General features: G+C 39.9%; 1 protein-coding gene across 1 annotated transcript; it reads left to right on the top strand.

Moving 5' to 3' along the window:
• The first annotated feature begins 311 nt into the window (after positions 1–311).
• On the top strand, positions 312–10,091 carry dusp10 (dual specificity phosphatase 10). Its single transcript, XM_077711258.1, has 4 exons — positions 312–538; positions 1,365–2,200; positions 5,644–6,012; positions 6,727–10,091. Exons 2-4 carry the CDS (start codon positions 1,417–1,419, stop codon positions 6,990–6,992), a joined length of 1,419 nt encoding a protein of 472 aa, XP_077567384.1. The 5' UTR covers positions 312–538; positions 1,365–1,416; the 3' UTR covers positions 6,993–10,091.
• Positions 10,092–11,924: the final 1,833 nt, after the last annotated feature.

The following is an 11,924-nucleotide window of genomic DNA, read 5'->3' as shown; positions in this document are numbered from 1 at the left end:
TGATGATAAGCGATTTAGAAGATTTTAATGAATGTAATACGTTTTGGCATTGCGCGGTAAACTAATGTCCAATTTGGCGAGGAGTACCTGAACGCACCGCGCCTTTTTTCTCGGAGTCTAACATGATCGTTGATTGGCTGGGCGTGACATCATCGCTTTTCTACATGCGGCTGAAGGCAGGATGAAGCTGCGGTTTTAAAGAGACAGTCTCCTAACCGCGTTTCTCCCTCCTCCCTTGTGGCATCGAACCAGACGTCCCGACTAAAAATCCCTCCCACTGCAGGGCGGGACCTAACTGTACCCAAAAGACACATTTAATATTAATGATGTCGAGAATTGGCTCTGACTCGCGTCAGTCCCGCTGCGCGACTTGAGGAGGCTGGCGGACTTCCTTTCAACATTATTTCTGGGTAACTGGGTACAAGTCGCCCCAAAAATGTTGCCCAGATTCTGCACGGGGACTGGATGAATGGAGGCAGCACTGTCATTGTGCAGAGATCCTGAATTACTGGCCCATAAGACAGCAACACACACACCGGTAAGCAAAAAAAATCCAATGCAAGTTTGACAATTATGCAAGTTGATGGTATATTATTACACTATGATGATGATTTTTATGTCTCTTTTGTAAGTCATGAAACATCCCCTTGCATGTTGCTTGAAATATTTTTATGATTTGAACATGCATATTTTTTAAAGGGATGAAGTTTCCAATGCAATCATTGCAGACATTGCATGAATTAATTTGATTTAATACTATATTGGATGATGCTTACGTGCTTGGCTCTGTGTGCACTCGGGTTATATTCACAGCACGTCCTTATGGCGAGTTTCTTGAATGAAATTGCCCATGAATGATTTCTCTTTGCTGTGTTAGAGGATGACCACGGCAGGCAGAGTGCATCAGTGCAAGCATGAATGCATGCAAGTATGCATGCATGCATGCATGCATGCATGCATGCATGACGGTGGTCCTTACATAACATTCTGGGAGGACATGCTTTTAAAACGCTTGCATTTGCCGTCCATCTTCACATCTCTTCACTTGTGTGAGAGATTAAACTGCAGTGTTGCAGTCTTTCCTGGTGTTATCTCTCCAAGTCAAAGCTTTGGATAAGACAATATAATTGGTTACATTCAAAAGAGAGTGTAATTCAAATTGAATTAACCTTGAAGTGACTGACTTTTAAGACTCCCTGTTGTTTGTTATTGTGATTAGTGTGGGTGTTGCCACGTCTAATATTTGGCTTCAGCGCGTGCGACTAATTAAACAGACGTGTTTTGATCCAGTCTACATAGATCTCCCACTGCGATTGTACGATTCTTTGAAGAGAGCGAGGTCTTGAAAATCTTTTCCCTTCCAGTGTCAGAGCGGCGTGTTGAGTTCTCCGTAGACGTCCAGCCCTCGGCCTCCCCATGCCTCCATCTCCCCTCGACGACAGAATTGTGGTGGCGCTGCCAAGGCCGATCCGACCTCAGGAACTCCAACTGCGACTGGACACCAGCTACCTGGACTCCATCGCCTCCACCACCAGCGACGAGACGGTCCTCAGCGCCACCGTGGTGAAGATTCGGGCGACGGCCAATCTTGTGACGTATATGCCCTCATCCAAGGGTTCCACGCGCTCCTTGTCGTGTGGATGTAGCAGTGCCAGCTGCTGCTCGGTCACCACTTATGAGAAGGACAGCCCTAGCCTGAACCCGAGTCAGGTGAGCGCCAGCAGTCCCAACCTCAGCTATGCCGGACCCTCTATGTTCAGCAACCACGATACGTTAAGCGCCCCCAGCCTCGCCCAGGCGGCAGCCAAGGGGCACCCGTCCACCACTGTGAGAGTCATCCACCCCAATGAGCTGGCAAAGCGGATGACCTGCTGCCCCATGGGTCACCCCATCGGGCCCACGCCGGTCATCATCGACTGCCGGGCCTTCACGGAGTACAATAAAAGCCACATCCGGGGGGCTGTGCACATCAACTGCTCTGACAAGATCAGCCGGCGAAGGCTTCAGCAGGGAAAGATCACTGTGCTGGACCTCATCTCTTGCCGGGAGGGCAAGGACTCATATAAGGGCATCTTCTCCAAAGAAATTGTGGTCTACGACGACACCACGGCCGATCCCCACAGGCTGGCGCCCTCGCAGCCACTCAACGTGGTCCTGGACTCCCTGAGGAGGGAGGGCAAAGACCCCATCATTCTCAAAGGTGAGTGAATTTGTCAAGGCGCGGCAAATACAAACGCTGGATGGGCTGGAAATGGAAAGAGGGGCTTTCCAGCATATTAAGGGATAGAAAGTGCAATTTCATGGGCTTTAGTTTGACTCTGGAGGCACTAAATCATTCTAGACGTCTGAGAGCAATGAGCGGTTTAGCAGCTCTAGGGGCTTTAGCACCAATATAAACTGATATGAAGCTGTGACTGGTTGCATAATAGTGTGCAGTGTTTGTGTAAAGCCCGTTAAACTTTGACCTTTATTGTTGTGATCAGCTGACCTGGCCTGTCGGGAAATTGCTTGTTCAATCGCGTGAAACTGCCCATTACGAAATGGCCTTGTTAATGTACCACCGCATGTATTGGATGATATTACCTTTTATCTTGTGTTGACGTAAATGCATAGTACTCTGCAGGATGGTACAAACAGCTGTTTGTCAAGGCAGTATTCTTTTCACTGGCTGCCATGTTTTTTTCACCATCAGTGCGTGTGTGTGTTTGTGTGTTGGGGGCCAGGCTTGTGAATGATGCATGCTGACTCAATACTCACTGACTAGATGGGTACAGTACAATCTGTGAATTCTAAGCTGTTAGCATTTGTACTGAGTTTGTGGATGGTAACCATAATTATTTTTTTATATACACTTGCCGGATCACAAACATAGATAATTAAAAAAAAAAAGTAAACATTTACAGTGATTAAGTGTTGCATATGATATCTTATGTGTAAAATTATGGCTGATTATTATTGTGCAAACTATTTAATTACCTGTGTCTTCACATATGTGTGGAGGTATACATATATAAATACCAAAATACAGCTTTCTTGTGAAATTTTGTTCAAAAATTATGACAGTTCAGATTGAGTAAATTCATCCTCTCAAAGAAGCTTACATAAGTGAAAGTTGTAAAAGCAATGCTTGGACAATTTGTAGGTTTATGGAGTGCTCCCATCATTAAAAAGGATCAAATTGACTTTTGTAAAGATCAATGACAAAGACATAATACAAGGTTAATTGTGCTATAAATGTCCCATCTTAACATCTAGTCATACTTCATCAATATACAATACTGTCATGAGTTTGCTGACAACTTTCCAAGCGCGTTTTATATGAGATACAGACGTTAGATTGGTTGCCAGCCAAATCTAGGTCACATTAAGGAAAACCATTAGCACTCACATTCAAGTCTCATTGATAATTTAGTGCTCAATTAACTTTGGCATGCATGTTCTTCAAATGTGGGAAAAAAAACTTCAGTACCCAAAGAATTGTGAGACAGATTTTCTAACCAGTTATCCACCATACTGATTATGCTATTAACATTCTTGTTAAAATTGTCGCACAATTGAAAAGAAGTGGATGCCATACTTGTGCCTTACAGTTTAATAAATATAAGTGTATGTGGTTTGTAATGTACACAAAACATAAAGCCAACAGCTGATTGTATTACATAAGTATAATATATATTTGCCTTGAATTATGTTTTATTGTTTTGAACTATGTCATTATTTTTTCACAGAAATGTAAATATATTGTTTATATACACTGACTGCTTTCACTGGCTATACTGGAGGCAACGAAATTAGATCCTGGTTGACCGATTTTTAACCTAGCCTTCAACTAATCAACTATTCTCTATCAAAAACCCAACCGACATGGAGCATAGAACACTTGGCTGCCTCCGTTTTGGATTTTTCTCTCAGGCAAAAGAACTTCATCCGTCATTGGTTGTTCAAATTTCAGCAATGAAGTTCACACGAAGCTAAAATTAAACATGAACAATTTAGTTTTTTTAAGCATGCCCTTAAAATATTTGTTAGAGATTGATGCATTGCCCACCCTTCAAAAATAAAATACGTCAACACTGTGTTCTCCCAATGCAGCGATAAAAGGGGATTTGGATTTGACCTTCAGTAAAATGCTAATCTGTTGTCTAAAGAAAGCAAACAACATTTGACTTAAGTCTACAAAAAAAACTTGACAAGATGGGGAGGGATGCAAACCTGTGTTAAATTTTTTTTTGTTGCATTTAAAGTTTTAACATTCTATTTTCTATAGTGCTTGTCATCTGGCACCGTTTCCCCCCTATTTAACCTATTGGTAAACATTTAACATGTCAAACAATCATTGATTTAAACTTTAGTGTAGAGTTGCTTTGAATTATTTATTACGCTCGAGAAAATACATTCATATAGCAAGGTATCATATGGCTTTCTTCTATACACAATCGTCAAAAGTCCATACATACTTTGGACACTCACTGTGTACAAAGACCCAATAAAGTTTTGATGGCACTTTATGTTTTACTACAACGGATATAACAGTATTTTGCTTCACATTCTATCATTACTGAACAATCAAGGGATACATGGAAATGTTCTGTATTTTAACATCTTAAGTTAGTAAGCAGTGTTGACTGACAGCTACTTTTGTAAGAAACTAAATTCTTGTTCTTGTGTGTGGCTTTTTGAGTGGTGAGTGAATGAGTGACTTGTATGACAACCATCAAACAACTCTCCACCTGCCCAGGCACCAAAAGGGGAAGCTGCAAGGCTGTGCAATGACCTCACATTGAATCATGCATCAACTTCTGCACTGTGAACAATATGTGCTCTAACAATGTGTATGTGTGTGTGTGTGTTTCCATCCTACTCAACAGCGTTTCGACTGACAGGTGCGAACCGGTTTTATGGGGGGCAAAAGTTCAGTCAGAGACCTAATAACAAATGAGTCCGGGTATTGTTTCATAGCTATTGTGTTACATTTTTTCGCAACGCAAAGTATACATACTCATGCTGAAATGTGTTTTGATAAACAATAATTCAGATAGTGATCGATTCTTTGGACTTACTTCTTAATTTGAAGTCATTCAACAAAAACACAAACATAGAGAAGATGGAAGTACACAAACTTCACTAAAATGCAAAAATCTCAGGTCACACAGGCATTAAAATGCAATGTAATACATATTCATCTGTATTTATTTGTTTAACCTGATATATTCTCATTCAAGAACCTATTTCTGAGATAAAGTGAGTCTGGTTATTTTTAAAGTGCTTTATAAATAGAATTTAGTTTATCTTCGTTGCGATATTGTTCTGTATTATATCATGTAATCCATGTTAAGTATGTCTGCATCTTTAAAACTGAACCAGCACTTGGTTGGGTGTTACAATTCATTGAATTAAAGGTTGGATTTGTTGAACGATAAGTTATGTCATAATAGTTGATGACTGCTATTTGAGAGGGCAGTGCAATAATTGAAGCTCCCCTAAAATTATAATTGCTCATTAGAATGGTTTTAAACTGAAATTACACTTAATTTAAGCTTTTCTTTTTCATGTGAGCCAATGAAGTCTTTTAGATGTTGTGATGGAGAAGTTTAGCCCTGAATGTTTCTTTTAACTATTATTATTATATTATTTTTTAAACAGGTGGCCTTAGCTGTTTCAGGCAGAGCCACGAGCAGCTGTGCGAACACTCGCTGCACCTTCACGAAGGTCTGGAATCGGGCGCAACTGCCGGCCTCTCGGGAGCGCTACCTCACACCCTGCCCTCCACTCCGGACATCGAGAATGCAGACGTGACGCCCGTTCTGCCCTTCCTTTACCTGGGCAACGAGCGCGACGCTCAGGATATCAACTTGCTGCAACACTTGAACGTCGGCTACATCCTAAATGTGACCACCCACTTGCCACTTTTTCATTACGACACAGGCCTGTTCATCTACAAACGTCTGCCCGCCACCGACAGCAACAAGCAGAACCTTCGCCAATACTTTGAGGAAGCATTTGAATTTATTGGTAAGAAAAATGTTTTTTTTTTTGTTAATATCCATCTGCAGTGATTGTCCTAATTGGGGGCAACAATTGGGCTGCACTGATAACATAAAATTCCCATAAAAAATTGACTTATTTGCCAGTCGGACCTATATTTTATTTTTCTTCTCCAATTTTTGGGCTGGTATGGTATGTTCAGGTGCGATTTATAATCCAGAAAATACAGTACTAGTAAATACAGTAATAGTGGTGAGCACATCTCCCCCACAATCACTGGAGGTTCTTCAAGCTGCCAGTACTCTCTCTATTTATGAGTATATTATACAACATGGAAAATTGATCCCCAAGTTTGCTGGCAACAAAGACGATGCAATGGAAGCTTTGAGCTAAGTCACATCATTGGCTCAGTAAGACTGGCCAATCTCCAGTTCACATTCTGTTTCACGTTGAAAAGAGAAAATTTGAACGTTGTTATCATAAGGGTAACCTAAGTAGCCTAAATAGGACTCTGGTTACAGTTATCATTCAGGGATGACTGTGAATGTCACTGGTTGCCTATTTTTGCCATATGAGTGATTGATGATCAATTCATGGCGTAGCCTGCCTTTAACCTTAAGTCAACTGGAAGTGGCCCCAGTTTTCTGCAAACTTGAACTGGAAAAGTGCAATAAAATGGAATGTGATGGAAAACAGGCTGTTTTCTGCACTGACGTTGAACTTCATTGCGCTTTATTACAGAGGAAGCACACCAAGCTGGTATGGGCCTACTGATCCACTGCCAAGCCGGCGTGTCTCGCTCCGCCACCATCGTCATCGCTTACTTGATGAAGCACACCTGGATGACCATGACGGATGCTTACAAGTTTGTCAAAACCAGGAGGCCCATCATCTCCCCTAACCTCAACTTCATGGGCCAGCTGCTGGAGTTTGAGGAAGACCTCAACAACGGAATCACGCCAAGGATCCTTACACCAAAGCTCATTGGTGTGGAGACTATTGTCTAAACCTCTCGCATAACCCACTCGTAATTGAGTTTGGAATGCGAGTAAGCCACTCTTTTTTTAATTCTTGAATCTCCCTGCTTGTGGTCCTCCTTGACTGATGAGAAATGCCAAAATATCCCCGCTGTTTGGACCTGGCCGACATCCCGGAGGAGAGTACGAGTTGTGATGTTGAGACAGAGGGAGAGACAATGTGCTCAACTTGGAAGAGTTCCATGTGAGACTGCAGAGGAGCAAGTGTGAGACAGAAGTTCATACTTCACATTGTGACACACACACAATGATGGGGGTGGAAGATGGTGGTACCAGTCAGAGAAAAAAAAAACAAGAAAATAAACAGTTGAAGACATGTCTGGTGTGTTAATGTTCTATTTTTATACAGGCGTGTCCATTACAAGCCCAATATGGCTTACTGTGCAATAATTTCTGAATGGAATGCAACATTGAGCTTATGTGTATATATAGAAAATATTTCCTGCTCTCTGCTGAATATTGGTGTAGTATAATTCATTTTGTGTGCAGTGCATTTATGCTCCACGATGGGGAAATCATCGTCATAATAAATGTTTTTAGTTGGATGGTAGAATTCCTAAAAAGCTCATTCAATGCCAAACTTGCTTGTATTACTAGTATCATACTTTTGTCACCAAATGATTTAAAATAGCTTCATTATTATTCCTAATAGTTCAGAAACAGGCGGTATGTATGTACAGATTAAGAGCAACTTTTGTCATCCTGGTTTCTGCATTGTTCCAAAGTAGCAATTATCATTTTGAGAAATGAATAATATGTTTAGAAAAACCCTCCAAAAGCCTTCTTTCCTTTCTATATTTGGAGAATTTGAAATGAACCTGGAAATGTTTGAGCTACCACCAAAGCATAAGATTGGTTATATATTGTTATTTTAAAATTCTGGAATGATATATGCAAATGAAGTTGACAACTTGGTCTTAGAATATTGTAAGCTTTTAAGTCAAGATACCACTTAGTATACAGTATATGCGGTATTTAATATACGCAATGAATTCTTGGGTTCCAATTCACGTTTTTGCAAAAATCCCCCATACTTAAGATAAAACACTGAGCAGCAACAACACAAAACAGCTGCCGGCGATATTCTTGACGTATTTGTCCCATTTTTTTTGCCCCTCTTCATCTTTGTGCATGCTGAATTGTAATAAATCTGAAGAAGCGTGTGGCAACATATAAGGCTATTAAATATGGAGTAATCCTTGTCATATTGAGCTTTTGGTCATACATGGTAGCAAAGTCACACACCTCCAATGAAGTCACTCTTCCCCATCGAGTGTTATGTGACATTTCAACTATTGACACTAAGTACAGCCAAGTGAGCATTTCTGCTTTGTGGAGGCAAAGTGTCGCTTTCACGTGCTGTTTCTAGTGCCTCGTTCAATGCCTTAACTCTCACGTCACCAACCAAAGCCTCCACATGGCTACGTTACCCGCAGACAAATGCAAACGCTGTGAAGTTGTCGTACTAGGGCCTCGGTTAAAAGCACCCGCTGACATGCTCTCCATGACACGGGAAATGATATGTATATGTATAAATCATGTATTCTCTATTATGCAGGTTAAGAAAACAGCATTTAAACAATGCCTGATGAGAATTTGATTTGGTAAAAATAAAAAGGAGTGCTGTAAAACTGGTAGGGTAGGGTTACTTGAATACACTTTATTTTTAAAGTATGAAAATGAAACTGAACCACTTTCACCACAAATTATAGGGAGAGGTTTTGTGGGAATTATGACCATTTTGGCAGCTGTTTGTCTTTGTAAGGGCACTTGTGCTGTTCTTTTTGGTCATTTTATTTTGGAATTCTATTCGTAAATATGTTGCGGAATTAAGGAAAAAAAAATGACAGGAATTAAAAGCAATTGACATTAATTGTCAGAAAAATAATCACCCATTTTCTAACTCACAAATCACCAGGGCATGAATCATCTATTGTGAGTCACTATAAAAAATATGCCCTATAAAAGTAATGCAATGCTAAATAGGTAAAAGAAAAGAATACTGTAAAAATGCCCACATACAAAGTTTACCCCTTGCCTAGCTCTACATTCACAGTTGTTGACTCATTGTGCATAATCTTTTACTTACTTCCCGTTTGGTTAGGTAATTACTGGAAATTATGATAAATTAGAATTTTAAAGTTCAGACTGCGAAAGGAAAAATACTGAATCCTCACAAGGGTTGATTTTTTTCATCTTCTGTTTCTATCTTTCTCCACTCTGTAATGTCATTTGCATGAAAACTGATGCATTAATAAAGCACTATGCAGTACAGTGCTTTAATAAATGTTACATAATGATAAAAAATCATTTACAGACTAGCTTTGAAAACCTTTTGCGGTTTCTTTTAGTTTTGTAGCATAAAAGAAAAGTAACTTAATTTTGGGCTAAAATAGGAATGAGTGAGATGATGTTGAAGAAGAGTCCCAGTAAGTTTCATATTTCCCCAGTAAAAACTAAAAAAAATCATGCTATGCAAATGAAAATGTTGCAGGTTGTTTCTACAAACTCGTCATTGTTTTTAGGGGGATGATGTTTCTGCAACTCTTTGCAGCATGAATGGGAGTTTGCAGGGTGTGGGTGTATTATTATAATGATTTTTTTTATTATTATTGAAGTGTGCTGACGTCCACAATGTGTCTGTGTCAACTGGTGCTGTGTAACTTGTAACCATTTAGCACGTTTGTAGCTATGCATTTATATTCAGCAATTAGCCTTGGGTAAAAAAAAACTAATAGAAAACAAAATCAGGTCCTTGCCACCTGAGTCAATGTTATTATTATTATTTTTTGCTACACATGCTTTTTCTGTATGCACTGATCTACAGTTGAAGATAATGTAAACAGTGTAGTGTAGTCTATTGCTCTTTGCTTGAGGAAATGAAGCATGTCATTCGCTCCTGGTGCGTGAAGGACTCTTGCAGTCCATCTGGTGCTGTCTTTTTCCCACAATGCTTCTTATTTGTTGTTGTTGTTGTTGGTTTTTTTTATATATTTTTTTTTTTAGTTTCCTTAGGATGAGCTGTTTCTTCTTCCTGAATTCTAACAACATCATAAACAGACTCTGCTTTGGGCTCAGAGGCTTTGTTAGAATGATATATAATTCTATACAGTTTATTTTTTGTCTTATATCCATTGTCAAGTATATACAGTACCATGTTAATATTATATATTTTTTCTTTGTATGCATACATTATATTACGACTATTTTTGCACTGACTTATGGACAGATGGATTTATTTTTCTCCACAAAGGGTGCTATTATAATGGAGGCCTTTCTCCCTCACCTTTTCGCATGACTTGCTCTAAATTCTTTACCTATTCAGACATCCCTCTACTTCAACTACCGCTAACCCCTTGAACGGTTACCACTGAAGCACTGTAATTTTGTAATCTCTACTTGTGTGCTTTAAAAATAAACAGGGAGGCTTCGATTATGGTTTCTGTTTCCTATTTTTTGTTCAAATGGTTAAAAAAGGACACTCATTGGTCTATACATTGTTTAATATCATATATTTGAGCTTAGTAACATTAGTTTGTGGCCTTTTTATGCAGTAGAAAAAGGCAAAATCATTGAAAGAATGAATGTTGTCAGGATTTAACCGAGAAGTCCAATGTAGGCTAAACATAAGCTACTTGTGCGGGCCTTAATAAGTCATATTTTCATCATTTGCTGCGCGCCAAAAAAATTAAGCATTGGCTCAGTTTGGACACCCTTGTTCTATTCTATTCAGGTTCTTTTACTTAGTACTGTAATTATATGCATAACTTGCATTCAAATCTGATATAACTTTTCTAAGGATTTGTAAAATTCCATTTTTATCTATTTAAATTTTACTCCACAGCTGTTATACTCCAAAAAATACAGCACTACTTCACTGAAATCCTACAAGGTCGCTACTCACCACTCATAATTTCCACTCTGTATTCACTTCTGTAACCCAGATTGTACTTATTTATCCATACCACATTTTTCTCCCTTCCTTTAAGCTCCCCTGACATGAATCTATCATCTATGTATACTTGCCTCTTCCAAGATGCGAACCATTCCCAAATGTTGTAAGCCTCAATAACAACAAACAAATGTGACAGCATGTATTTTAAGAGAAAGCCATATCATCCTTGTGAAATGTGAGCGTCGAACAGCAAGACGTGACTCTTTTTGGAACATGTGTCACAAAGCTGCAGGGCCTATATTTATTCAGGCGGGAAGGGGGTGCGGGGGTCAAGATCCCAGCATAGGAACAAGGCACAAAAATAGTGGTTAACGTTGTTTCTAATTACGAGTTGATGAGAGCCCCGCCTCATTAATCCTTCCCTATCAGCACTGCGCAGGAGGCTGGCAGCACCAGAATAGAACTGATCTTTCCAGCGAGCCCCACATGGACGTATTAGGCAAAATGGGTCTGAGAGGAGGGCTCACCTTTTTCTAAACACACACACACACACACACACCCACGTGCACAGTTTTGGTGTACACATACGCACAAACAACCCACAGCATGTGGATGACCTCACAACAACAGAGGAGGCGGTGAAATGAAACAGAGGAGCTGTGAGAGCCCGAGGACGGCCGCACCGGTTATCATCAAAGCAGACCCCCTTGTCACACACGGGAAGGCTCACTCGCATGGCATCGCACACAATATGCCGCTGCAGCTTCACTTTTGCACTTTAATGGGAGGGAAAGTTCAAGATAACTCCCTCAATATACTACTATAGGTTACAGGTACTGCAGTATTATTGCAAATACTAATAACTTAGTACTATTTCAATGTGTAGTTTGCATCTCTTTAGTAGCAGCCTCAATGTATTTTTGGGGGTAAAAGGACACAAAAATTTGAAGAAATTTAACATTTCTAACTAACTAACAGAGATAAAATCCACAACTGCCATGTTATTC

This window comes from Stigmatopora nigra, unplaced genomic scaffold (genome assembly GCF_051989575.1).
Source record: "Stigmatopora nigra isolate UIUO_SnigA unplaced genomic scaffold, RoL_Snig_1.1 HiC_scaffold_25, whole genome shotgun sequence".
Taxonomy (NCBI): domain Eukaryota; kingdom Metazoa; phylum Chordata; class Actinopteri; order Syngnathiformes; family Syngnathidae; genus Stigmatopora; species Stigmatopora nigra.
The sequence above is the reverse complement of the archived record's forward strand: the minus strand, read 5'-3'. Positions and strand labels throughout refer to the sequence as shown.

What these genes read in the sequence shown, in the direction of transcription:
- dusp10 (XM_077711258.1), top strand. Translation starts at nt 1,417, where the DNA reads ATGCCTCCATCTCCCCTCGACGACAGAATTGTGGTGGCGCTGCCAAGG. An exon ending in AGACCCCATCATTCTCAAAG is followed by an intron (nt 2,201 to 5,643) that starts GTGAGTGAATTT and finishes TTTTTTAAACAG; the next exon opens with GTGGCCTTAGCTGTTTCAGG. An exon ending in GGAAGCATTTGAATTTATTG is followed by an intron (nt 6,013 to 6,726) that starts GTAAGAAAAATG and finishes GCTTTATTACAG; the next exon opens with AGGAAGCACACCAAGCTGGT.